At 52.6% G+C, this 23,437-nt stretch overlaps 1 protein-coding gene across 8 annotated transcripts in view; it reads left to right on the top strand.

Moving 5' to 3' along the window:
* The window catches only part of PRDM11 (PR/SET domain 11), an 86,355-nt gene extending 63,159 nt beyond the window's left edge, over positions 1–23,196 (top strand). For 5 of the 8 annotated variants that reach the window (XM_053673042.1, XM_037166102.2, XM_037166105.2 and 2 more), the window contains exons 6-8: positions 8,664–8,851; positions 12,646–13,275; positions 14,387–23,196. In XM_053673042.1, coding sequence (XP_053529017.1) covers positions 8,664–8,851; positions 12,646–13,275; positions 14,387–16,551 — 2,983 coding nt within the window. In that variant the 3' untranslated portion in view covers positions 16,552–23,196. Of the gene's footprint in view, positions 1–1,146; positions 3,339–8,663; positions 8,852–12,645; positions 13,863–14,386 lie in introns of those variants that run through there. The other 3 variants (XM_037166106.2, XM_053673043.1, XM_037166107.2) reach the window with 3 other exon arrangements.
* Positions 23,197–23,437: the final 241 nt, after the last annotated feature.

Here is a 23,437-nt window from a genome sequence, read left to right on the forward strand (position 1 = left end):
TACAGCACTTGGCCAGGGGCTTGGTGGAATGAGGCCCTGGAAGGGAGGGAGCAGCATCACCTCAGCCCTTTCCGCTCCTTCCAACGCTGCCACGCCAGCCCTGACTCCAGGGGGATGGCTGCTGTCCCACCCAGAGGAATGGAGAGGCACCAGGCTCCTCCTGTGCTGGCCCAAGTGAGACCCCAGGGCCCCTGGGAGGCATTCAGCTGGGGGCAAGATGAATCTGTCTGTCCTCCCCCGGAGTCGTTGTGAATTCACCCCCTCGGGGACAGATGTGCCTGTCCATAGGGTCAGCTCGTATATGTCTTATTCCTGCCATGGGAAGCAGCTTATAACCTCATCACAAGAGAGCTGAGACCTGTGTGTGCAGGAGTTGGGCCTCTCCATGTGACCGGCCATCTCCGTGATGGTCCCAGTATGTCATCAGACTCTCCTGGGTGGGAGTGATGTGTCTGTCCATAAACCTGCCTTGAGGGGCCAGCACCCTCTTGGCTTATCTGTTCTGGTGCCATTCTTTGTCCCCCTTCTCCAGCTTGTCCATATCCCACACACCCCTCCCCCAGTGACTTAAAATTGCAGATTCTGGCAAGGCCACAAAGTGGCCCCAAGCAACTCAGAAATGGCCTCATGGAGGCTGGAGCTCAGAGTGGCATCGTAGTACTTCGCCAAGTGTCCCTCCATCCCCTTTGCATCTGCTCTGTATGGTCTCCTTCACAACCCTTCTGGGTGGGCCAGTGGGTCAGGAGGTAAACGAGGAGGGATTATCTTTGCTTTGCAGAAACCGAGTCCCAGAGATGAAGGGAGTGATCGGGCTGACATGCGATCACTAACACTGGGGTCTCCCAGTCCCCTGACCTGGGCTGTCTCCCAGTAGACTGTTCCCACTCCCGTGAAAGGAAGGAGACCGGCCACTGCTCATACTCATGCGTCTTCCTGGGGGTGTCTGGCCCACACCCCTCAGGGGTTTGGGCAGCAGGCATTTCTCCATGGGTGGGCGGGCAGTGGGCGTGTGCCAAGCTAGGCTGAGTGGTGACAGGGAAGGGGTATGGCAGTGTAATGTGTGTGTGTGGGGGTAGATCCAAGCCCAGGGCTGCCCCCTTTCTCCCTGTTGTAATCGGTTGCCCTTCTTTGCTTCTATTCCCCAAGATGATGAAGATGAGGAGGCACCCGGGCCTTCGAGACAGGCGATGCGGGTGTCCCTGCAGCGGTCACTGGAAGAAGAGGCTTGCCTGGCCAGGCCCACCCTGCTCCGCTCCTCCTCCTCCTCAGACCAGTCCGAGACAGTGGGCCCTAAGCCAGAGACCCTGCCCCGGCCCTCGGCCCAGGCCCAGGACTCCTGCAGGATGCCCCGGCCGCCTCTGGGCCCGCCCGGCACGGGCCTCGACTGGCAGCTCCTCCATACCCACGCCCAGCAGACGGAGATGTTCCGGCAGCTCTGCCAGGACCTGGTGATGGTGCACAGGGACATGGCCAGCAGCATGCACACCATCAGCCAGACTGTGGCCGAGCTGACCAGCCGCGTGGGTCAGATGTGCCAGACGCTGACCGAGATCCGCGATGGGGTTCAGGAGTCTCAGCGGGGGCCAGATGGGGCAGCCCCCACAGGCTCCACACGCCAGGCCGAGGCTCCCCCACCGGAGCCCCCAGCACCAGCCCCTTCACGGACTACCAGGTCTCGGAAGAGAAAGCACAACTTCTAGCCTGGCCGGTCTGCACTGAGAGGAAGAGAAATGGAGGAGGGCTGTCTGGCCTTGAGACAAGGGCCAGTCTCATACCCAGGTCTGATGACCCTTGTAGGATTTTGGGGGGACTGACATCGCCGCGCCGAGTGCATTTCGGCTGCCCCATGCTGTCACAGAGCATGTATTCAGCTCTACTGTCTCATCTTTGGCGGATGCTTAAGATGCAGGAGTAGCTCCTTGCTTGATGCTTCCTTGGCCCAGAGGGTAGCCTCCTGCTGGCCTGCGCCTCATGGCAGCAGGCCTTGCAGAGAAGGGGGAAGCAGGCGTGGGGAGCACCTGAATGGAACCCTGCTTTCTGTCCCCAGGGCTGCTGCATCAGTGTCCCAGGTCCTGATTCTGCTGCTTTGGAAGGGGCCAGCCCTGCGGGTGCGTGGGTGGAGCCCAGCCCCTCCAGGAGGAGTCTGTCCTCACCTCCCCAGGGGTCTGACCCCAGCAGGTGGCGCCCCTGCCTTGGCCTTCTGCTTGCCCTCCTGTGTGCGTGTGCTCAGCGGCTGTGCTTGCCCTTTGTGGAGAGGGGATGGCGTCGGAGGAAGGAGAAGACTGCCTGGTGTTCTTAGGAAGAGCGCCAGGCACTTTCCCATGCACTGCAGGTGTGCGATCTTGTTGGGTTCTCATTACACCTGAGAGGCAGCCACGTCGGGTATTAGTATCCTCATGAGTGCCATCATCATCACCATCTTGCATTTCATTGATGACAAATGACACAGCAGTTAGTGTTGGAGCCAGGACTAGAGGCCAGGTCTGTGGATTTTTCCAGCTCCTCTGTTGGAGGCCGGATTTGGAATTGGGAGGGGTGCTGCTCCTTGCCCACCCCTGCCTCAGCTCTCCTGGATGTGAGTGGGAGGTGGCGGCAGCATTTAGGAGGTAAGCCCACCCACCCTACCCTGGCAAGAAGGCCAGTGGCTCTGGGGAGGCTGGGCCCAAGTCTTGGGATCCTCTTTTCTGGCTTTTACAAGAACCTGAAGCTCGGAAGAGCTCTGTTCATTCCAGGTTCCAGCATGCCTCGCCTCTGCTTGCTTGGGCTGCGTACGCGTTGGCTACACGTAGCTGTAGCTTTGTGTTTCCTTTTGGAGTGTGGAGAAAGTGCCGGGTTCTTAGAGTTAGGGAGGGACGTGACGGGTGGCAGATGCAAGCTTAGCTCTGACACGGGTGCAGCTCAGCTCTGTGTCCTCTTTGCTCCCTGGCCTCAGACTGACCCTGGCAGAAACTCTCACGCCCCAGCCCTTCACCTCCTCACGCCCGCCCCCTAGAGCCCTAGTGGGGCTGGGAGGACTTCTGTGCCCAGTGCCTGCCCGGCCATTCCTGGAGCGCTGCTTCTAAACCCAGACCGAGCTTTGTCCTTTGTAGGGACAGTGGAGGGCAACCGCCTGTCCCTATGGCCTTGACTCCATCTCCCTCATCTGTGGTTCTTTGGGGGATTCTGCTCCCCCAGACTGAACACTCCCCTGTCCAACAGCCCGATGGCTTCATTATTGCCTGCCATTGCCCTGCCCTCCGATGCTGGAATCAAAGATTGCCTTCCCGAGTATTTTTGTTAAGATGGCAATAAAAAGAAATTGATCTCACACTTGGAACACACCCAGTCTCCAGGATCTTTCTTTGGTCTGTATTCTCTTTCTTGGCTTCCTGTGAAAAGCTCAAGGCCCCCAGAGCAGGGGTTAGATGACCGAGGAGAGCGTACTGGCCAGCCCAGATCAAGTGCCCCTGGCATTTCCCGGATCTCATTGCTCTCAGATGCCCTGTATTCACAACCCATGTGAGACCCTTGGAGGCAAGGAAAGGACCTGAAGGGCCAGAGGAGACAAAGCATCCACCCAGGAAATCATTCAGCTGTATTTAATGCACATCAAAATGAGATGTTGTTAAATGAATTGTACTGTTGATCCCCAAAAGTAAGTTAGTAGTCCTGGAAAAAAAAGTCACCATTTCTGGTAGGAGACCATCCAGAAGGGTCAGGTGCTGCCAGTTTGCCAAATACCCCAGACACCAGCCTGGGGCCTGACCTTTTTTTGGCCACCTCCCCACTGTGCAGGCATCTCTGTCACAGGCAAGACCCTGCCCGCCTAGAGCTGAGGCTTCTCGAAAGAGCAGAAGTGGCTTCCCCCGGCTCCTCTTGGGGGGTCTCCTAAGCAGACGGGGGGCCTCCTGACAGGTGCATTGCCTTGGCTTTAGTGCCAGTCACATGGGGAGATTCTCTCCAGCAGGAAATCCCCAGGTCCTAACCAAGGATACATCCCCTTTCTGGAAGGTTCCATTGGAATCTAGGTCATCCTTTGCTGTTCTTGGCCAAAAAGCATGGCCATGAAATCAAGATAATACAGTTTCCAGGAGATGCAAAGATGGCGTGAAACCAGGCCTGGGGTCTTTCTCACCAAAGTCGGGGTGCTAAGCAGCGACCAACTGGCCTGTCCCTCTGGTCCGGGGGAGGGAAGGGGGCAAGTTGGAAGCAAAGGGGACAGAGAGATGAAAAGACTGGTCACCTTTGGATGGAAGAGATTTTAGTTTCTTTTTCTGGGCTTCAGTGGGGATTGTGGGGCCAATACTTTAAAACAGGAAGGGGAAATGGGGCCAGTAGGTGGGGATGAACGGGCAGCCAGTTTCAGCTGGAGGTAGGAAAGGCTCCTCTAAGAGTCTGAAGCCTCCAGTTACGCCAGGGGCCGGCTGGGGGATGTTTTGTCAGAGGCCGAGTGACCATCTGCTGGGTGGATGCATGATCCAAAGACCCTCCCAGTCCAGAGATGGAAGTACATGTGGGACCACAGAACCCACTCTCTCCTTGGTGAGTCTTTTCTCATTTCTCCTTCCACGAACAGTGTAGCTTCCTTGCCATCAGAGACATAGCCACGGAGTATCTGAGCCTGTCCCTTCCAACACGATGGATGCCCCGTGGCTTATTTTCTCTCTTAAGTTAGAACTGGTAGTCATTTCCTGACCCAGCTAGAAAATGTGGTTCACTCAACAAGCCATAGTGGGTGACATCTGAGAAGTGTGGTCTTAGGGTCCTGTCCTGTCCCCAGAGTCCACAAGGAGGTCGGAATAAAAACAGTCCATTCTCATCCTGAAAGGTTCAGTCCAGACCGTATCCCATCCCCACTACCACCCACCCCCTTGACAGCTTCTGAAGTCCCCGACTCTGTGGCTTTGATTTGAAATGCTATCAAATGCACTGTCAGTGGCAGCACCGACATTGGCAGAGTAGCCCGTGTTAGGCATTTCCCACGCCCCTCCCGACATGCTCTGCGCCTTCTCTCCAACAGGGGAGGGACCTCCTCTGGGGAGGGCTCTGGCTCACCTTCGGCCATGGGATGGGACAGGCATGGGTCTTCATAAAGGGATTCTGTGTGGGGACAGGGGGTTCTGGGAGTGGGTCAGCCACTGGGCGATGCTGTGAAACACCTAAAAGGGTGAGACCTCGCTGAGGTACGGTAATCGATGTTGAGACGCAGCTGGCTCCATCTCAGACATCATGTAGCAAGATCATCTTCTCGGGGGAGTGGGTTGTTCTGATTCAGCAAGAGCTGTCATGTACATCGTATTTCAAATGCCAACTTTCAAAACATCCAAAGACAACCAGATGCGGAACAAATTCTGATATTCTTTGAAGCTCCTTTGTGATCGATACAAAGATTCGCGGTTCTCTTCCTAAAAATTGATTCTCGTTGGGTAGGAAAACACCGGGAAGGGGCGAGAGAAATTGACTTGAATCCTTCTAAACGTTCTGACTTTAGAAATCGCTCTTTAGAATAAATCTCTGATAGTTACATGTTCTTTATCTCTTTTTCTCTGGAAGTTGAGTGCCAGGGAAGAATAATTACAGTCTTTAGAGCTTGATGGCTATTTAGAAACTGGAAAAAAAAGAGGAAGAAGAAGACTGTTTTCTTGCAAGTGATTCCCGTGAAGAAAAAGATGAATGGATGGTTTGCCTCCTGTACCTGGGAGTAGGAAAGTTTGAATCTACCTCAGTTCTGCTCCGTGCTAACCGCAGGGCTGATTAATTCTGGGTGTCAAATTCAAAACTCATGCTAAATTGGGGACGAGAAAATATTTTGCACACTCAGAAGACATCTCAGGTATGGAGAAAAGGCAGACTCCTGCATTGGGAGAGCTGAGATTGGGAAGTATTAATCCAGAAAGGGTTTTCTGGGCCAGGGGGTCCTCTTTTCTTTTCCCTGAATTCTTTGTTAATAACAATGTGACTGAGTGTCCCAGAGGTCACAGTGTTGTCTTCACAGTTCAGGGGGACCCACACTCCTGTCGGATGTCGAGGAGAATACAGATGTGTTAACGCTAAGATCCGGGACAAAAGCAAGATCCACGGGTCTGAGCGCCATGAGTGTTGCGTGCCCCACCCCCGCCTGGGGGAGCTCCTGACTGGCTTCTCTCAAACGGGTGAAGCAGCCAAGGCCAGTGTGCTCTCTCCCGTCCTCTTGGTCGTGCTGCATCCTGTTGCTGTAGTGGATTGGTCCCTGGGCTTGAGCGGTTGCCCTCGCCATGGCGTCCTGCAAGGCTGAGCAGAGTGGAGTGCACAGATGGACAGGGGACTGTCCAGATGAGAAAGGGCAGGGGGCACTGGAAGGGGGCTGTGCTCGGAGCCCTGGGAACGTGATCCCAATGCTGTTGGCCACCGAGAAGGCCACCACTGCCAGTCACACTGGAACTGGCACCCGTGCACTTTGTTTCTTTTGCGGGGGAGCAGGACTAACATTAACAATCGCTTACTAAGGAAAACATGGCAGGTACAGAAACTCAGAAAGAAGTGGATGTACCTGTAACGGATAATCACTGTTAAAACTTTGTATATTTCCTTCAGGTAGTGTCCTGAGGCTTGTTTTTAAAGCGTGATGGGAGCGTAGAATAAATAGCTTTCAGACCTATTGTTCTCGGTGCCTTATCTCTCAGGACCAAGTTTCCATGTCATGAAGGATCCTTTGAAAACACTTTTCTCTAGATGAGTAACATTTCGGTATATGACTACACCATGGTTTGTTAAATTATTTCTGTAGCATTAGACATTCGAACGTTTTTGTTTTTGCACAATCATAGATGATATTTAGGCAGTTCGTGTATGCAGAGTTTGTGTATTTGGCCCACATGTTATCGTTCTTTTAAAAAAATTTTCCAAAGCTGTGACAAAATCCACGTAAGATCAAATTTTCTGTTTTAACCATTTTAAGTGCACAGGTCTCTGGCATTAAACACATTCTCATCGTCGCAACCCCGTCACCACCTCCCTTCTCCAGAACTGTTCATCTCCCCACCTGAAACTTCTTACGCATTAAATATGAAGCCCCCTTGACTGGCTCCCCCACCCCAGCTCCTGGCCCCTGGCAACCACCATTTCCCTTCCTGTCCCTGTGAATTTGACTCCTTCCTGTAAGCACTTCATGTGAATGTGACCATACAGTGGTTCTTGGATGGTGACCAGCTCATTTCACTCACCGTGTGTCACCGAGGTTCACCCATGTAGCACATGTCGGAATTTCCTTCCTTTTTATGGTGGAAGAATGTTTGTTGCATCTCTACCATGTTTCATTGAGTTTTCTCACTGAGTTTTCCCGTTGAGCAACCCAAGGATACATGAGTTGCTTCTGCCTTGTGACTGTTGTGACACTGCCACCGGGGTCATGGAGGGACATTTGCTCCTCTAGTCCCTGTGGCCGAATGGTTCCCGGTGGTGGTGCCAGTTTACTCACCACCATCGGTATAGACTCTTCCTCACACCTCAGCCAACACAGATGCTATCACTTTAAAAAAATCCATGCCAATGAGACAGTGCGCTGCCTTGCATTTCTTATTACTGATGCCGAATATTTTTCACGTGTTCATTATCTGTTTGGATGTTTTCTGTGAATTACTGTCTTCCTGACCGCTCCAAAGATAATTGTTTGGACCTTGCTGGTTGGGCAGACTTTGGTTTCTTCCCTGGTGTTTGAGACTAATCATCATAGTGTAAGAAAAAAATAGTTTGTTTTTGACTACAAATTTCCTAGACACTGGTATAGCCCGAACCCTAAAACTCCAAATAATGTCCTCCTGCCCTTTTAATCTACACACCCCCGCCCCCTCTGCAGATGTGGTGCCATCTCACCTTCTGGAGGTGAGTGAGGTGGCAGGTGGACTGCGAGGGCTGTCATTTCAGAGTGAAGGGGTGAGGGCCACAGCTTCTGAGGGTGACGGAACTTTAAAGGTTATCTGGGCACTGCAGAGAGGGCACTTTAGGTGCCTACATAGGAGCTGTGAGTTCTTGTGGGGAAAACGTTGACCTCAAAGCCCCATCTCCATCTTTTTAGCTGTGTAACCATAGGCAGGTCACTTAGCCTCTCTGAGCCTCAGTTTCCTTATCTTAAAATAACTTAGATTAACCAGCATTTGCCAATTTTTCCTTGGCTTTTTCTTCTGTCCCCCACGGACCCCCTATTTTTAAGGATTTGGATCGTTAGCATATGTTTCTTGGTCTCTTGGGCACCCTTGTCATGTGGGTTACTTTTGCTAGGTTTTGTGAGATGCTGAAAACCATTCAAGACCCACCCTCACCACAATCGGAGGTCCCTGTGGTTAAAGTTTAATGGAAAGTAGAGGATCCGTCAGTTTTCTGATCACCTTTTTATCTGGTGTTGAATCTTATACTTAGCAGAACCTGGGAGGTAGGCAGGGATGGTGTCATTCCCAGTCTCAGAAAACAGAGATGCTAAAAAGTTCAGAAACTTGCTCAAGGTCACACAAAATAGTGATGTTGAGACAGCAGACCAACTCTCCCTGGTGGCCCTTTCTTCAGTGGGGCAGCTGCCCTGTCGACTTTTGCACAAGTCCACGTACCAGTGGACTTTTAACTTCTGTCACAGGCCCCACACTGCCCAGTACCAGCAGGCTTCCATCAAGGAGTGACCCATGCATTCTCCCCTGTCCCCCTCGTCCCTCCAGGTATGTGGTCATCTCCCGGGAGGAGAGGGAGCAGAACCTGCTGGCCTTCCAGCACAGTGAGCACATCTACTTCCGGACGTGCCGGGACATCCGGCCTGGGGAGCGGCTGCGGGTCTGGTATAGCGAGGACTATATGAAGCGCCTACACAGCATGTCCCAGGAGACCATCCATCGCAACCTGGCCAGAGGTGAGTGCCCACCCTCTAAGTGAGGGCCATGCCCACTGCCGCTGAGCCCCAAGGGAAGCCAGGCATGCTTCTCTAGAAGCGTCTGAAGAAAACAGATGGGAAATACAGTACGCCACCCAGGGGGAGACCCAGAGGGCAAACAGATGGTCCAGGTCTGAGCAGCAGCTCTGGGCAGGGCCTTGGGTACCACTTATCCTCCATGAGAAACCATCTCAGAAACCCTATTACATATAAATGTGTTATTGCACATGTCAGCGTATCAGGGAGAGAGGCAAGACCCCAAAGCCATGTCCATAAATTCAATAAAGATGGATCTTATTTCCCCCTCAAATTAATGGAAAGATATTATAAATGGCCGGGCCACTGCTGCAGTACTTTGTAACACTTACTAAGGACTTAATATGCACGAAGCTGGTGTTCCGTGGCGGCCCATGAAGTCATGACAGCAGCAGCCCCCGCCCTGTACCTGTGCTGAGAGAACTGGTTGGATAACACGCATATAGAACGGTGTCTGTCTTGACCATTGTAAGCCTCCCATGGTAGACTGTTAGTACTAATGACTCATGTGGATGGTTATCCCCATCTTACAGATGTAGACAGCTGGGCATCAGATAAATACAGCGACTCACCCAGGGTCGTGTGGGGAGGCAGGGCAGAGCTGGGTTTCTAACTCACAACTGAGTCCAGGGTCTGAGTTCTAACCTATAATATTCTGTGGTCTCCCAGACAGAACTGGGTTTTTTCCTGCTTCCTCATGGTTTACTCCTAAAAGTCCCAATGCTATGTTGTGAAAGGACAGTATCTATTAAGAACAAGAAGGTTGGAGGGAGGTGACTTTTGGTGTGGACGATGGCCTGGTGGGTGAGATATCCATCCAGGCTCCATTTAAATGAGTCATTTGAAAGTGGCTTAAAATACTCCTAGTCCCTAGGCCTTTGCCTCTCTACTCTACCCTCAACCTGGCCAGGGCACTCTGATGAGTGCAGGTCCTTGACCCCTGCCTTTCCATGGGACCTGCCTTACACTAAAACCGTACAGCCAAGGACCCAGAGTTCATTTGGTCCCAGGAAGCACAGCTATCCCCGTGCCCCACTCATCATAAAAGTGAGTAGAGAAGGTGAGAAGGGGTGGGAGTGGCCCACTGAAATTAAGCTATCTTTAAAAACAAACCCAACAAAGCAGATTGTGGACAGTGGCTGCCTGACTTGGTAAAAGGTATCTGGTGATTGCATGGGCAGTGAGAGGAGACCCGATAGACATATTTATCTCTTGTTCTCTTTGGATCCTGGGGCTGGGCACTTGCTGATTTCACCTGGGAAGGCCTGTTTCTATGATGAGATTGCCATGGTTTCCATTTGACATCTGGAGATGCCTCATGCAAAAGCATCTGATGTGTAGTGGGTGCTCAATCTTTGTTGACTGGATAAAAGAAGAAATGAATGAAGACAGTCAAGAAGTCTCCAAAAGAATCATATCACCAGAAGAAAAGGAAACCAGAAGTCATATCTGAGGACACATGTTCCATCCTTTGGCCATAATCTTCTTGAATTCTTCTGGATTTGTAATGTCCTCCCCACCCCACCCCAGAGTCTTCTTCAAAGCACCTCAAGCTGCATCATCCTCAGAGAGCCCTGAGACCCAAGGGAAATGCTCAGAGAAGGGAGTGAGCTTCCAGGTGTGATTCAAGGTAGCATGGCAGACAGACTTGACATGAAATACACCTAGACATGTGAAAGTACAGGAGGAGGGAGTGTTTATTTCTGGCCAGGCTGAGGACTAGGAAACAGGAAGAAAAAAGGAAGCCACCATGGGGCAGGGCTAGCGCAGAAGGTGGGCTTGGTCCTAAAGTCCTTGGGAGCAAGCAATCTGGAGCTCATTGGCTTTTAGACGCAGTGTCTCTGTAGCCTGTAGCTTTGGCAGATGCTGGAAAGGGGTGGTGGTGTCTTAGACCTGCATTCTGGTCCTGCTGGGGAAGGGGGATCCCCCGTGCTCAATCACTTAAGGCCTCACATGGGAGGAGGCTTCTTTGTAATTGGAGGCCAGAGCCCTGATAAAGGCCAGTACGTGAATTATTAGTCCTGCTTCCTGAAGAGAGTATAAATTATTTCTTTGTGGTTATCTTTTAAGAATAGGATGCCCCTAATGTGTATATTCAAAGAATTTACGTTATTTGATGTACTTTGAGTCATTGATTTACTTTGTGGTGCTTTCCCCAGGTTTTACGGAGGTTTTAGAATCAATTTCCTAATGCTTCAAGATCTTTTTTGGCCCACAGACTTTTCTAGAAGTCTTGAATCCAGAGAGATCTCCTTGTGGCGATGAGTACTCTTGACCTCCAGACATCCTCAGGTGCCTGCTGCCTGATGGGACCACAAGAAAGTGAAAGGGTGGCCCTTTAGAGATTCTGAATGGGCAAGTGTCATATCTAATCTGTGCAAACACATTGCATTTTTTAAAAAAGCTCTGTTCATCCCCACCCTCTGTGCCCCTCAGCTATTAGAGAAATGCAAGCTGTGGGGATTCACCTGGGTTTTAGGAGGCTGCGGATGATATCGTGCTCTAAGCATTCACGTGAAGGCAGAAAAGGGGCATCCCCTTGCTTTTGTGCTATTACCTGTAGGGAATCTGGAGTCCCACGTGGGCCAGCTGTGGGAAGCCAAGGCTCAGTCACAGCGTGGACCACCTGCTTTGCACATGGAGATCCCTTGGTCTTCCCTCAGTGGCCAAGGGTGGCAAATGCAGCTAACAGAAGCCTAATGACAACATGTGAATAGGTTAAGTCCTTGCTCAGGTCACATCTCCCAGGGTCCGCCCCTGACCTAGGATGCCCTGAAGATTTCCTAACTCCACAGGCTGCTTTCAGGATCTTCTGAGGGTTCCCCCTTAGCATCTGTGCCCCTGGGGGGCACTCACACTTCTTTAGCGATTTATGAAACTGTGTCAGCCATTTTAAAGAATCCAGCTAAAATAATTTATTGTTGGGGAGCTCACCAAGGTATTTTAGATCACTTACATGATAGAAAGAAATAGAAAAGGAAACATTCTTTGCATTGTTGGGTGAAGAAACAGCTGCATTTTGAGCATGCTTTGGGTCCATGTGGTCACTTGTTCTTTACCTCGCAGGGGGCGGCCATCTTGGAGCCCCAGGCACCGAAGCCGTCCCTGTCTTGCATGTCTCCTGCCTAGCCTTAATCGTCACACTTTCTCACGTACTCCTAGTTTCCCAATTACCAGGACAATGAGAAAGGGGAGCTGCTACAGGCGGACTGTGCCCTAAGTGGGCTGTGTGAGTGAAGAGGAAGGATGGGACTCGAGATTTCACGTGAACCTTTTACCAAGTCGAAGCAGCCATCTAATTAATTGCTAGGCCTGGATGAGCAGCCAGCCTGGAGGGGTGGGGCATCCGTCTGCACTTAGTTCTCAGGAGTGTCACCACCCACCCATGTGACCGAGTAAGAGGTCATCTTCTAGGGTGACAGGATGGCAAGAACCTTTTACAGAACTTCCAACTACCCTCCCCTATAGCATTCTCTCAACTAATAAATGTAGAACTTGTATATATAAGGCTCCATGGAAACAGTCTCTTTAAAAAGAGTCCCTCCTGTTCTTTGGTGTCCTGTGACCCCATGATCGACTGAGTGATCCACCTCTCCCTTTCTGTCGCGCATGCCCCGTGAGGCTAGACCCAGAGGGATGTGTCAAGCGACTTCCTCCACGGAGGCCTGCTTTGTTTTCTCCTGTGTCTCCACTTGGGGCTTTTCCCCACGTCCTCACACCCTGGTTTTCCTTCCTAGGAGAGAAGCGGTTGCAGAGGGAGAAGGCTGAGCAGGCTCTGGATGGCCCAGAGGACCTGAGGGGCCCCATTCATCTCCCCGTGTTGAGACAGGGCAAAAGTCCCTACAAGCGTGGCTTTGACGAGGGGGATATGCACCCCCAGACCAAGAAGAAGAAAATTGACCTCATTTTCAAGGATGTGCTGGAGGCCTCACTGGAATCCACAAAGGCAGAAGCACACCAGCTGGCACTGAGCACTTCGCTGGTCATCAGGAAGGTTCCCAAATACCAGGGTGAAGCCTACGGTCGGTGCGCAATGACTGTGTCTCATGACATGCAGAATATCAGCCGGACCCAGGGGGAAGGGGACTGGAAGACCCCCCAGGGGGCTGCTTCTACAGAGCCAGGACCTTTGGAGGATGAAGAAGAGGAGCCTTCGTCATTCAAGGCTGACAGTCCCGCCGAGGCCTCCCTTGCGTCTGACCTTCACGAACTTCCCACCACCTCCTTTTGCCCCAATTGTATTCGCCTAAAGAAGAAGGTCCGAGAACTCCAGGCAGAACTAGACATGCTTAAGTCTGGGAAGCTTCCTGAGCCCCCCGTATTGCCAGCACAGGTACTGGAGCTCCCAGAGTTCTCAGACCCTGCAGGTAAGTTGGTGTGGATGAGATGTTGTCAGACAGAAGAGCACACGGCGGGCCGCGTGAGAGTGGCCTGGCACTCTCTGCTGGAGTCACCTGTAGGGAAACCCGAGGCGTGTGACACAGAGGTGAGCTCTGGCCGCAGCCCGCGCCCTCAGGTGCCTGCCTCTGACCTTTGCAGCTCTAGTGGGTGCCTCCTGTCTTCCCCTGTATTCTCCTCATCAATAAAGGACATTCCGCTGCAGGAGGGGTGTGTGCTGTGTTCTTGACCGGTTGCCTTTCTCTGGTGGTCCTAGTGGTGTCTGACCCCAAAGTCCAACTTCTAAAGCCAATCTTTCTGCCCAGTCCCAAGCAGGCTGTCCTGTGTCCTGCCAGGGAGAGCTCCTGGCATTCCCAAACTCAATCCGGATACTCAGCCTCATTATTCTCTTCCCAACCTGCTGTTCCGCCACAGGGTCCCATCTCCCTGTCACGTCCTTCTAAGGACCTGGATCCCCGGAATTCATCTGCATGCTTCTGACTGTTTCTGTGGCTGCCTGGATGTCTTAGAGCTGGTTGACAACGAGGAAGACTTTTCAGTGTACATCTGCAGCTGACTTAGAGTATTTACGTAGCACTTTGTATTTTAACCACGACCCTTAGCTCAGAATGAGGTGTTTCAGATCATCAAAGCATGCATCTGAATCAAACTGCGTCCCGATCCTGAAATAACCCGGGGCCATGCCAAAGCTGCCTTCATCTGAGGGTAGCATGCCACCCCTGACCAGGTTGGTGGTGGGACAGTCGAGTCCCATGCCCTCACTCTCTTCCTTGTGGATGTTCCATGTGCTTCTTCCTCCCCCAGCTGTGCCAGTCAGTTGACACTGAACAGACAAGTTCTCTGAGCGCCCACTAGGTGGAGAGCAAGGATGGGAAGCCTGGAGCCTGGTGGCCACCGTGGATAATCCACAGAGAGGGAAATCACGAAGAGACAACGAGAGTGCTTATAATTAAATTCTAGGCTGGGATTCAACTGTTGTGGGAATTGGCTTATGTTTTGCATGGTGCAGCACCTACCCTCCGGGCAGTGTTTCCTGTTCGCTTTAGAAAAGTCCATGTTTCTTTCCCATTTGTCTTCCAGCCTCAGAGAGCATGGTCTCTGGCCCTGCCATCATGGAGGACGATGACCAGGAGGTTGATTCAGCAGATGAATCCGTGTCCAACGATATGATGACCGCCACCGATGAGCCCTCCAAGATGTCGTCTGCCACCGGGCGCCGAATCCGGCGCTTCAAGCAGGAGTGGCTAAAGAAGTTCTGGTTCCTGCGGTACTCCCCGACCCTCAACGAGATGTGGTGCCACGTCTGCCGCCAGTACACTGTGCAGTCTTCGCGCACCTCGGCCTTCATCATCGGCTCCAAGCAGTTCAAGATCCACACCATCAAACTGCACAGCCAGAGCAACCTGCACAAGAAGTGCCTGCAGCTGTACAAGCTCCGCATGCACCCCGAGAAGACGGAGGAGATGTGCCGCAACATGACCCTGCTCTTCAACACCGCCTACCACCTGGCCCTTGAGGGCAGGCCCTACCTGGACTTCCGGCCCCTGGCTGAGCTCCTGAGGAAGTGTGAGCTCAAGGTGGTGGACCAGTACATGAACGAGGGAGACTGCCAGATCCTCATTCATCACATCGCCCGGGCACTGAGGGAAGACCTGGTGGAGCGCATCCGCCAGTCGCCTTGCCTCAGCATCATCCTGGATGGGCAGAGCGATGACCTGCTGGCCGACACGGTGGCTGTCTATGTCCAGTACACCAGCAGTGATGGGCCCCCGGCCACAGAATTCCTGTCCTTGCAGGAACTGGGGTTCTCTAGCACAGAGAGTTATCTCCAGGCACTTGATCGAGCCTTTTCTGCCTTGGGCATCCGGCTGCAGGATGAGAAGCCAACCGTTGGCTTGGGCGTAGACGGGGCCAACATCACAGCCAGCCTGCGTGCCAGCATGTTCATGACGATCCGCAAGACGCTGCCCTGGCTGCTGTGCCTGCCCTTCATGGTGCACCGACCCCACCTGGAAATCCTGGACGCCATCAGCGGGAAGGAGCTCCCCTGCCTGGAGGAGCTGGAGAACAACCTGAAGCAGCTGCTGAGTTTCTACCGGTACTCGCCGCGACTCATGTGTGAGCTGCGGTCCACGGCCTCCACCCTCTGTGAGGAGACAGAGTTCCTGGGGGACATCCGGGCCGTGAGGTGGATCATCGGCGAGCAGAATGTCCTCAATGCCCTCATCAAGGACTACCTGGAGGTGGTGGCCCACCTCAAGGACGTCAGCAGCCAGACCCAGCGGGCAGACGCCTCAGCCATTGCACTGGCCTTGCTGCAGTTCCTCATGGACTACCAGTCCATCAAGCTCATCTACTTCCTTCTGGACGTGACCGCTGTGCTCTCACGCCTGGCCTACGTCTTCCAGGGCCAGTACCTCCTGGTGTCCCAGGTGGATGACAAGATCGAGGAGGCCATCCAGGAGATCAGCCGGCTGGCCGACTGCCCGGGGGAATACCTGCAGGAGTTCGAGGAGAATTTCCGAGAGAGTTTCAATGGAATTGCGATGAAGAACCTCAGGGTGGCCGAAGCCAAGTTCCAGTCCATCAGGGAGAAGATCTGCCAGAAGACCCAAGTGATTCTGGCTCAGAGGTTCGATTCCCGCAGCCGGATCTTCGTGAAGGCCTGCCAGGTGTTTGACCTAGCCGCCTGGCCCAGGAACAGCGAGGAGCTCATGAGCTATGGCAAGGAGGATATGGTCCAGATATTCGATCACCTGGAAGCCATCCCGACCTTTTCCCGGGATGTCTGTAGGGAAGGGCTGGACCCCCGCGGGAGTCTGTTAATGGAGTGGCGAGAACTGAAGGCTGATTACTATACCAAAAATGGCTTCAAAGACCTGATCGGCCACGTTTGCAAATACAAACAGAGGTTTCCGCTCTTGAACAAGATCATCCAGGTCCTCAAGGTCCTCCCCACTTCCACCGCCTGCTGCGAGAAAGGCCGAAACGCCCTGCAGCGAGTTCGCAAAAACCACCGCTCCCGTCTGACCCTGCAGCAGCTCAGTGACCTGCTGACAATCGCCGTGAACGGCCCGCCCATTGCCAACTTTGATGCCAAGCGGGCCCTGGACAGCTGGTTTGAGGAGAAGTCCGGCAACAGCTACTCTCTGTCCACCGAGGTCCTCAGCAGGATGTCTGCACTGGAGCAGAAGCCGGTGCTGCAGGCCGTGGACCACGGCTCAGAGTTTTACCCGGACATTTAGGGAAGCCTGCGCCACAGAGGTCGCTAAGCTGTTGAATATTTTTTAAATCTATACTCATAAGCTTTGATATATTATATAAATATATATTATATTATATATATATATATAAAAACCCACACTGAAAATTTTTTAAAAACCGAGGTGACGCATCTACCAGAAGCTACTGGGAGCTTTCGGAAAGGAATAATGTCAGAAACTGACTCTTGTCTACAAAACTTGGCAGCTGCAACACCCGTGGCAACTCATTTTCACTCACAGAAGCATGTGCGGAGGCCACACGTGTTCCCACCTAACGGTCAGCCGACAACATAAGCTAAAATGACGGGTCTCTGCCATCACCTTCACGTAGCCCGTTTTGTTCGCGTTTTTGTTCGGGGGGTGGGAGGCTCGGGTTGGGGTTTATGTTCCTGCCTTCCCCTCCCTTGTTTGGTCTCTTGTAGGCTGGGGTTTCTCAGCCTCTTCGCTGACATGCTGGTCCAGCTGAATGCAGTCTCGGGTTCTGGGGAGGGCTCTGGAGAGGGTTCTGGAGAGGGTTCTGGAGAGGGCTGTGTGTCTGGATCCAGCGTTCTGACTGTCTCTGCCCCCTGACTTCAGCTTGAAAGATTTTGTTCGTTTCCCAATGAGCATTTCTTCACCGTCTTAGACATGTATGTCAGTCAAACTGTGACTCCCCGCCTCTGTCACCACCTCTCGCCCCTGGGTTGTTCATTTTCTCCTTCCAGGCCTCTGGACCCTAAAGATATTACCTGTAATACCGAAGGCACAGTTGCCTGACAACCAAGCTTGAAACCCCGGGGAAGGGAGGAGGTGAACACTTTGCATTCCTGTTTTTACTCGGTGTCGGGTAAAATAATCTTATTCCATTCAGATCCAGGGCTGTTGGAGGAAGAGCCAAGAAATCCAGACCCCAAAGGGCAACGATTTATTGGCTAAAAACAAGTAAAATGAAAAATATGTATTCACTTTACATAAATTATTCACACTCTGTCTTTATAATCTTATCATGTGTTTGGGAATATGTGCTTTCCTTTAATAATCAGGAAATGCCCAAAGTAGTTCAGTGGCAGAAGATGTCAATGCAAGTTGTGCCCTGGATTATGCAAATGAGAGTCGCTAGAGATTCAGTCCTTTTTCTGCAACAGGCTGATAGCCAGCCCTGCAGCCTGGCAGGAAGGTAGTGGGGGACTGAGTGATGCACGCACGCCTGTGAACGCTTCCGTTTTCGAACAGGGTAGAGATGTCCTGAGAGAAAGGAATAAGCAAGGAGTAGAATAGGACTCTCAAGGCATCAGCCTACACACACACAAACACATACACACACACACACACACACAACCACATACAACCACAATATAAGCTTTAGAAATAGCCACTTGCCTACTCCCTGGGGCAAGTAGTGGTTTAAGCTAGAGGAGTGAGATCAATCCTCTCTCATTCATTTAACTACCAGTATACCTCGCAAGGGAGTTTTTTTAAAAAAAAATGTGCATGAGCTGTTAACTCCTGTTCATGTTTCCACACCTGATTGACGCATATCTGATATGCAGAGACCCCTCACCGTGGGTGCAGGTCGTATTTGGGGGAGGGAGGAGGATCTGCATCGTCCGTGGTCAGGGAGCCACCCCTCTCAGTTGGCAGAAGGTGTGGGCAAAGGATGTTGTGATCTGGCCACAGGCAGGCCCCAGCGTCCTGACCCCGCGTGGCTCCGACACTATAAAGCTGTGGTGGCTTCCTTCCTCCTTGGTTCACTTTGTCTCTGAGGCCTCACTCATGCCACCATAGAGAACCATTGTGGAAATGTCATCAACACTGAACATGTCACTCCCCCTTCCTACCCTGCCAGTCCCTTCACCCCCCACAGGTCCCTCCCCCCACCCCATGGTCTTGGTGCTAAGATAACTTTAGAATCATTGCTGCTAGTTGATAGCTTTTCATTATATAAATATATTATATATATTATATATTATTTTTGAAACTTTTTTGGTTTGTTTCAACAGTGATGTAGCATGTTCAAAAAACAAAAAACAAAACCTGGTTTTCTCTGACTGGGTCCCACTGCCAGGCCTCATATGCTGCCTTCTTCAACAAATCAATGCACCCCCACCTGGTGACATTCAACCCCCAGGCCCCTCCCCCGGCCGCAGGCACTCCCCCACCCTCCTCTGAAGGAGAGAGAAGGAACTAGCAAGGAACGGCCTAGAGCTCTCTCTGAGGCTTTGAAACTCCAAGCCTCGCTCCACTTCCCCACTTTAAACGGAGGTCTCCTCCCTCTAACCCACCCCCTCCACTCCCCCCCCCCACCATCAGGGTCAGTAACTGTGGTCAAGTGGGACACTGTTGCAAAGCACAAAGCTCCACCTTCCCCGCCCCAGCTTCCTCTCCACCGCACAGATGAAGATGGGTCGAAGGCAGAGGTGGCTGGCGAGGGGGCCTTGGTGGCGGGGTGGAAACAGCAGGTTGGGGTCCTTTCTTCTAGCCACAGATGCCTTACGCCTTCTCTTTCCCAGCTGTCACTCCTCCCCACCCACTGCATTTGGGACCCTCTGTGGAGAGGCCATCAGAGGTCGCTACTCATTTACAAACCAGGAAGAGAACATGTGCTTGAGCACCTAGTCAGGGCTGCAAACGTGTCCTCTCAAGAGACCACGGTCAAACTTAGCTCAGTTGTTATGCAGGAGGAAAATCCTTGGGTCAATGCCCGTGTCAACCCTCTACCTTCTGAGAGAGCTGGGAGCACGGGCTGCTGCTAGCAGCATGTGGCTCCCTGGGGCCATCTGCTGGGCCAGGGTCCAGAACAGAAAGGATGAGCTCTCTGGAGGGTCTTGAAGTTCGGCAAAGTCGCCTCTCCAACTCCGGGTGCCAGGCCGTATCAGACACCCTGAAGGCCACTTTGCCTTAGGACGGGAAGTAACCAGGGGAAAATTGAGGTGACACACCACTCACGCAGGGGCTTTTCGCAGCCTGGGTGCTCCCAGGGGGCTCAGCACTTTTGCTCTGTGAGTGGGGCATGTGGTTGCCCGTGACCCCTACAGCAGGCACTTCCCACTCTCTGCTCCTTCAGAAGGGCTCTTGGGTTCATGGGACTCTCGGGGTCTGGTCTGGGGAAGCACATGCTTGGCTAGTCTAACTTCCCTTTCAAGGGCACGGAAGACTGGCTGGGTGGTCCTTGCATCCCAAATGTGGTGGTTTCACCCCGGGCTCAGGAGTGACAACCTTTGGCTTACAATAGAATGTTTGTGTTTCTGGGATTGAGACTTGTCCTAATTGGGCTGGCTAATTAGTGGCTTTCTTTGGCTTCTGGGAGGTGTGAGAAGTGAGGTCAGGTTTGCGGTCAAGAGTGTCTGTAATGAGAACGGCACGGGCCTCCTCAGTGGAGGAAAAAGACCCATAGCCGTCTACAGAATCTGCGAAACCTGAGGGCACCCAGTCCTGTCTTGCTGTGTCAGAGTCCCTAAGTCTTGATGGTCTGGTTAAATATCAGTACAGGCATCTGACTGAAACGCCAGGTTTTGTTTTTCCTTTTTAAATGGCAAATGGCACCACTCTGTAGTGCTGGGTGGACTCCTATTTCCTCATCCTTCTGCTGGAGAATGAAAACAGGCTCCAGCCCCAGGATCCTGGGTAACTGGGTTCGGTGCTGGGCCCTCAGTCCAGGGCAGAGGGAGGGCTTGGCCCCAGCGCCTCCTCCGTGTTTCCATGTTGAGTTGTCTTGCCGAGCCCCCCTCTTCCCCTTGACTAGTTCCTGTTGACCCTTTAATTTGGAGGAAGGACCTTGTAATTGTTTAACGTAAGGTTTAAATACTTCCCATGTGCTCAGAAGCGATACCAGGAAAGAAAAAAAAAACAGGGAAAAGCGTGTAGAGCGCTGGAAACAATCATGGAGAGATTGAAGTGGACTGCAGACAGGGCCCGGCCTGGGATGCGGGGCTGGAGTTGTTTTACGGTGGCTGTTCACCCGAAACCTCACGGGGTCCAGGGGACGGCCTGGGGGTTGAAAGGGAAGTTCCCTTCTAGGATCCTCACCCTTCGTTTTCCCTCCCATCCCCTCTAGGAGCAGGAATTCTGTATCTAGAGCTGGTTGAAGCTTACAGTCTGGGTTGATTTCCAAGCAGAATTTGTGTTTTTTCTTGGTCCCTAACACCCAGTTTGGGTGGAAAGCTCCAGACTCACTGGGCCTCACACCCATTCCCTTCTTCAGTTGGCAAGCCCTGCCAGGCCAGCCTGGGGCAGCACAAGCGGGGAGGGCAGGTGAGCTTGGGACAGTTCCATTCCAGGTACCGGCCTCCTGGAGGTTGTACTGGGTCTTAGGCTCTAGTCTGGTCTTGAGGAGGGAAGATGACATCAAGAGACATGCAGGGCCCCTTTTCTGCTTGGAGGAAGGCCCCTCTCTGCTCTCTGTTCTGGGTGCTTTACCTGAGTGAGTAGAGCTGTGATATGTTATGGAGCCTTTGAGGCGATCTTCGTGTGTTAGCCAGAGGGAGAAAAAGTGCCCTTGGGGAGGAAAATGGTACGGCCCTCCTCTTCCATCTGGCTCTCCCCCAACCCCAATCCCTTCAAGTGGTATCGCCCTGGAAATACCTATGCAATCCAGCCTCCCTAGGAGAGTGCATAGAAGCAGGGGTATGTGCAGTGTATAAATGCTACAGCGTATATATTGTATATTTGGACATATGCAGTACGTATACACAGAGTAAGAGATTGAATCACGTCTATATATCTATAAATAATATCCTATATATTTATACATTTCTATGTTTTAAATAGATATAAAAATAGAGTCTATAGAGAGCTGGGAGAGCAAGGGGAAAGCCTGTGTTGTGCGAAGAGGGAGGAGGCAGAGCCTGTGCAGGGGGAGATGAGGGAGCTCAGGAGGCAGGGTTTGCTGGGAACGGGGCCTCCTACCCGGAGGTGTGGAGAGGAGAGGAACTGGGTCCCGGCCCTCTCCGTGCACTTTCTCTCCTTCCCTACAGGCTTGGTCTGAGGTTGGAAGGAGATACTCACCCCCTGAGCTCCAGCTCAAACACCCCCTCCACCCTCCCTGCAAGCCTATGGTTGGTGGTCACTGCTGCTTGGCAGTGGGATGTGATCACCGACCCACAGTGTAGGGACCACTGCACAATTTCCCCCAAATACTCTGCCCCCAGGAATCAGCAGCATTGACGGCCATAGGAAAGATGCAAATTGGACCAAGAATGGTCCAGGAAAGATGCTGCCAGCCCCCCTCGTGTGCTTCTACTGGCCCCTAGAGGCCAAGCCTCCAAAGTACGGCGCCCTGGCCTCCCTCACCTTCTCCATCACTGTCTGCCAGGGCACTGGAGAAGTGAAGTGGGCAGCGTGAGCATTGCCACCCTGCGCCACTCACCTTCCAGAGGCTTTCTGGCCAGGGCAGGGGGCATCAGCTAACCAGGAAGGGTGGGAGAGAGATATCCGCACACTCATAAATTCAGTAGCAATTCAAGTTCAGATGCAGGGCTTTGGCCCAGCCCACTTTGCACAGCTGCTGCTGCTGGCTGTACTCAGGACAATGCTCTTCCCTCTCCTGCATGGAGGCTTATTGACCCCTCACCTCACCGCCACTGTAACAGGCAGGTTTAGTTCACATACACTGTTCTGATTCTGTGACTCAAGGCAGAGGCTGAGCCGGATGCCCCATGACGGAGGGCTTGTGCAGCCCTGACGGGATCAGAAGCCCATTTCACTTCCAGGTTTCTTTTTGCAGTTGCTTTTCCCTGGAGGTGGGGGAGGAGGGGCTGCGGGGTTGCAGATGAAGGGAGGCGGAGGACATCAGCCGTGTCCTCTGTTCTTCAGACCAGCCTCTGCCTTTTGGCTCTCCCGTCTCCAAGCCCCCTTTGCCCCGCTGCCCTGCCCTTCCCCACCATCCTACCAGCGGACCTCAGTTTCCAGCAGACCCACCCTATACCTGCAGTCGGGGTGGGTCTGTTCTGCCAGTGCCCACTCCCTTCCCTCCAAGTCGGCCTGGGTCTCTGAGCCACAGCTAGCTGCCAACCGGGTCTTGGAACGCCCTCCAGGGCCTGGCTCAAGAGAGGCCAAGCCCGGCCCGAGCCTTCCTCTCGCTGCGGTGGACCAGACCCACAGCCAGGGGATGGGCACCCCAGGGCAGCAATCCCACAATGCACTGTACCTCAGAGAGAGCAGCCACGGGGCATCAAGGGCACCGGGCCCTCCGTCCAAGGACAGCCGGTCACAGCACTGCTCACAGAAAGACGAGGCCAGGCTGCCTGCGGCACCCCTCGGCCTTCACTTTGTCCCTCGGGAAGAGCCAGCAGTCTGATTCAGCCTTTTTCAGCCCCGGTCTCTCTCCTTCTCTCCACCCCCACGCGGCGGAACCATTTCATTTCAATCATAAAGGAAAAATGTAGTGGGGGTGGGGTGAAATACCTAGGAGTCTATTATCACATACATATTAATATGTTAATACTTTCTTTCTTAAAAAAGAAAAAAAACCTTGATGTTATTATTTTGCAGACTACGCTTTATAGTACCTGTGTGACGGGACCTAGAACACTGGATACAAATAGAGCTATGTTGGTTTATCATAATATGTACGCGGAAACTTTCCTTTTGTCATATTATCCTTGTCATGTAAGGAGATTGTTAATAAAAGCATTCAAATTTACTCACCAAGGTCGAATCCCTGCCTCCTTGCCTCTGTCCCTGGCCTGTTTTGGGGGCGATTCAGAACGGGGCGCATCTCAGGGCCTCCAGAGTCAGCCTGGAGCCTGTCTGCTGCTCGGCTAGAAAACACTGGGAGAGGCCTTGAGCTGCTTCCTGCTGCTCTCACTTTCCTTTCATTCAAGTCCACTTCCAGCAGGTAACCTCCATGCCTCATCCACTAGTCAGGCCAGAAGGAGGTGTAACGGAAACC

This window comes from Artibeus jamaicensis, unplaced genomic scaffold (assembly GCF_021234435.1).
Source record: "Artibeus jamaicensis isolate MK-2021 breed Jamaican fruit bat unplaced genomic scaffold, CSHL_Jam_final contig_797, whole genome shotgun sequence".
Lineage (NCBI taxonomy): Eukaryota > Metazoa > Chordata > Mammalia > Chiroptera > Phyllostomidae > Artibeus > Artibeus jamaicensis.